This window comes from Myotis davidii, unplaced genomic scaffold (genome assembly GCF_000327345.1).
Source record: "Myotis davidii unplaced genomic scaffold, ASM32734v1 scaffold8, whole genome shotgun sequence".
Classification (NCBI taxonomy): domain Eukaryota; kingdom Metazoa; phylum Chordata; class Mammalia; order Chiroptera; family Vespertilionidae; genus Myotis; species Myotis davidii.
In genome coordinates this window covers 1,547,556-1,551,917 of record NW_006299520.1, presented here as the reverse complement: position 1 = coordinate 1,551,917, position 4,362 = coordinate 1,547,556, and the positions used below count along the sequence as shown (strand labels likewise).

Genomic DNA, 4,362 nt, shown 5'->3' with positions numbered 1-4,362 from the left:
ACCTTAGTCTTCAAAAAACCCCAAAGAAAAAAGCCCAATGGTGTTAGGTCGCATGCTCTGGGCGGCCAATTCTGATCACCAAAACGGGAAATTACACGACCAGGAAATGACTCATGCAGTAATTGAATTGTTTCTCAGGCTGTATGGCATGTGGCACCATCTTGTTGAAACCACATGTTGTCCACATCCATATCTTGCAATTTAGGCACAAAAAACTGGATTATCATGTTGCAATAGCAAGCACCATTAACTGTTATTGCCTGAGCAGCCGCATTTTCAAAGAAGAATGGTCCGATGATGCCTCCAGCCCCAAATCCACACCAAACGGTGACACGTTGTGGATATTTTGCCCGATATGCTATTCCATACATAACTCTATACTGTATACTTTATGAATCAATAAAAACTTACAATTTTTAATTATAAACCCGTGTTTTCTATCAAAATTACTTCTTGCGTGAATTTTGGGACACCCTTTATAAATTGGGGTATTTGGATTGGAAACCCCTTTTTCTCTTTATTTCTAAAAGAAAAATAGAATTCACTTTTCATACTTATTTCTCATTAAACTTATAAATGAAAAGATGTACTTTTTTTGAAGGCTGGAAACAGGCAGTTAAATATGGTGATTGGAACAGTAGAAGAAGGAACTTTTTGAAAAATACCTCAGAAATTCATGTTCCTATTCCATAAATTTAGAAAATTTAACTATGGATTTTATTTGATTTGAGGTTGAAAGAGAAAACTTTTACTTAAAAGATTAGACTTGGTTCATAGGCAGTTTTTTAAAAAATTGATATAAACATAGACATTTATAAAATAATATTGGTAGCTAACAATGTATCAGATATTATGCTGAATATTGTACGTATATTATCTCATTTAATTCTCACACCCTGTTGAGGGAGGTACAGTTATATTTTACAGATAAGGAAACCAACGAATCTGGAAGTTAGGGCACATAGCTAGTAAGTGGCTAGGCCAGCACAGCGATCTATATCTGTCCTGACTTTACAGCTCAGACTCTTTAACAATGCAGTACAGTAGTCCCCACCTTATCAGCAGGCTACGTTTCAAGACCCCCAGTGTGGATGCCTGAAACTGCAGATAGTGCTGAACCCTATATACTATGTTTCTTTCCTATACATTATATACCTATGATAAAGTGTTATTTTTGAATTAGGCACATAAGAGATTGACAGCATTAACTAATAATACAATCAAACAATTAATATACTATAATAAAAGTTATATGAATGACTTTGGTGCCATTATTAAGTAAAATAATGGTTACTTGAAAGCACTGCAATATCATGACAGTCGACCTGGTAACCTCGTTGCTGACATGTGGGTAGCGAATACAGTGTGGATATACTGGACAAAGGGATTTTTCACCTCCCAGCTGGGACAAAGTAAGATTTATCACACTACTCAGAATGGTGCACAATTTAAAACTTAGAAATTTTTTATTTCTGGAATTTTCCATTCACTATTTCTGGACCATGTTTGGGATAACTGAAACAGTAGAAAGTGAGACCACAGATAAAGGAGGTCTACAGTACTGCTTCATATGCATGGAGTTGAAAACAATACTAGGAGACCGTGGTCTGCAACTAATTTCTGTAACCTTGGGCAGGTTCTCATTTTTTTCGGAGTCTTCGTATTTTAAAATGAGGAGCAATCATACCTACATTGTTTAATTGACAGAATCTTTGTATCAAATAAGACAATTTATATAAAAGTGCTTGTAAAAGTGATATATAGTTTTTGAATTAGTGTTTTCGTTTTCTTTGGCTAAATACCAGAAGTGGAATAACTGGGTCAAATGCTATATCTCTTTTCAAATTTTTGAGGACTCTCCGTACTGTTTTCTATGGGGACTACACCAATTTGCAGTCCCACCAGTAGGTCAGAAGGGCTCCCTTTCTCCATACCCTTGCCAGCACGTGTTCTTCGTTGACTTTTTGGAATGTCCGTCCTGACTGGTGTGAGGTGGTATCTTATTGTGGTTTTGACTTGCATTTCCCTGATAATTAGTGATGTTGAGCATCTTTTCAGATGTCTGTTGGCAATCTGTATGTCTTCTCTGGAGAAATGTCTTTTTATGTTCTCTGTCCATATGTAGTGGGGTAATCACATTTTAAGGTATAAAACTGTCAAATCACTATGTTGTACACCTAAAACTAACATAACAAATATAAGATTATATACCAACTATACTTAAAATGTAAAAACTTAAAAAAGTGATATAATGCAAGTAGAAGTTAGCGTGTTTTATTAATTCCATGTGGGAAAGTATAAAAGTGGGAAATTTTTACTATCCTAACATTCTCTGCTTGCTTTCAACAGAATAAAGGAAAAGTAGGCTTCTAAATATATAAATGTATTGACTTAAGAAAGGGACACAAACAGAGACTGTGTGTGTACGCTATATAATGTGCCTTAGCTAAATCTTCTGGGAGTTTTTCAAATGAAAGACATTAATGTGCAAACAAGTAAATTTGCCCTTCTTTTTCAAGTTCCTATTTATTTAGTGCCTAAATTGCTTATATGGTTGGTATAGGTTTAGTTGGAGCAGTATAAAATCTAATGGATTTTTTTTTCTTTTTTCTAAAATGAAGATGATTTGTCATTAATTCGGAAGAATAGAATGGCTCTCTTTCAACAGTTGACTTGTGTGCTTCCGATTCTGGATAATCTTCTAAAGGCCAATATAATTAATAAACAAGAACATGATATAATTAAACAAAAAACACAGATACCTTTACAAGCAAGAGAACTGATTGATACTGTTTTAGTTAAAGGAAATGCTGCAGCCAACATCTTCAAAAACTGTCTAAAAGAAATTGACTCTACATTATATAAGAACTTATTTGGTGAGTTTTTTGGTAAAATTATTTTAGAAATCCTTAGGATTATGTTCATCTTTGTATTTGACAAAAAAGTAAATAAATCCAATTAGCAAACTATGCTCCATAATTTTACATGTCCTAAAAAATTGATCTTTTATTGCCCAAGTAGTATGGCTAAATCTTTTCTGATAATATATATTTAGAATCTTTGTTATTCAGTAGATAGTAGGTAAAACAGGTAGTAGGTTAAGCAGTGCTGTATTTGGTAATGATGTTTTTTGTATATTTTTCTTTTCCTTAGTGGAAAAGAATATGAAGTATATTCCAACCGAAGATGTTTCAGGTAAAACAAAATGAAGACTTAAGACCAACATGAATTATTACTCATATTATTTCTTTAATGGGAACTAAAATAGAAATTCAATTTTGCTAAAGTTTTTTGTTTTTTGTTACTAGGTCTGTCTATGGAAGAACAGTTGAGGAGGTTGCAAGAAGAAAGAACTTGTAAAGTGTGCATGGACAAAGAAGTTTCTATTGTATTCATTCCTTGTGGTCATCTAGTAGTATGCCAGGAATGCGCCCCTTCCCTAAGAAAATGCCCTATTTGCAGGGGTATAATTAAGGGAACTGTTCGCACATTTCTCTCATAAAAGAAATATGGGCTATATGTTAGCCTGTATGTGAAAGTCTTCAAATAATTGTTGAACATTTGAAGCCATCTGAAGTAGAAAAGGAGTTACTGGTTCTTTCATTAGTAACATTTGTGTTCTATCCAAATGTTCTATACCAGAAATGTGGTTTCCAAAAAAATTAAAGTATTGTATATCATATTTAATCTTAATCTCTCTTATACAAAGGGAAGATTTATGTTTGGTGGACTTTATTAGTGTACATGTGTGCATATAGGAGAAATTAAGGAGTAAGTAGTCTCATTGCTATTATGTATCATTTCAGGAGTGACTGAATTTGGTATTTCTGAAAGCTTTGAGCACTACATGAAAGTGTAGTTTAAAAGAACTGGAAACCAGGAACTCTGGAGTTTATCCAAGTCATGATGCCAAATTCTCTTTGGTGTTTTTCATTTGTGTTATTAAATATCTTTCTTTTACTGGCAAATAAGCTTTTTCCTAATATGTGAAAAACATCCTAATAAAGTTCTTTGAAAAGATTACATGATCAAAAATTTTTTCTCTTAAAAAATAATTTTTATATGTCTTCTAAGTGTTATAAGGATTAAATGGGATAATATATTTAAGCATTGTTCCTGTCACATTGTAAGCACTCATATGCTAACTTAGCATTTAGACAAATTAGATAAAAGGAATTCATGAAAGAAATTACTAAGAAAAATTTAAAATTAAAATTCTTTTAGATAAAATTATTTGTCTAGTTGTTTTGTATAATCTATCTATATAAAAGCCCAGCAACTGTTACAGCAGAACGACCGGTCACTATGATGCGCACTGGAGGCGGGAACCTCTCCTGCCTCCATGGCAGTGCTAAGGAGTGG

The 4,362-nt window shown here is 33.2% G+C and overlaps 1 protein-coding gene across 4 annotated transcripts in view; it reads left to right on the top strand.

The window, feature by feature from the left end:
* The window catches only part of BIRC2 (baculoviral IAP repeat containing 2), a 28,673-nt gene extending 24,650 nt beyond the window's left edge, over positions 1–4,023 (top strand). For all 4 annotated transcript variants that reach the window (XM_015571453.1, XM_006775242.2, XM_015571454.1 and 1 more), the window contains 3 exons: positions 2,622–2,876; positions 3,154–3,195; positions 3,309–4,023. In XM_015571453.1, coding sequence (XP_015426939.1) covers positions 2,622–2,876; positions 3,154–3,195; positions 3,309–3,502 — 491 coding nt within the window. In that variant the 3' untranslated portion in view covers positions 3,503–4,023. The remainder of the gene's footprint in view (positions 1–2,621; positions 2,877–3,153; positions 3,196–3,308) is intronic.
* The last annotated feature ends 339 nt before the right edge of the window (positions 4,024–4,362 follow it).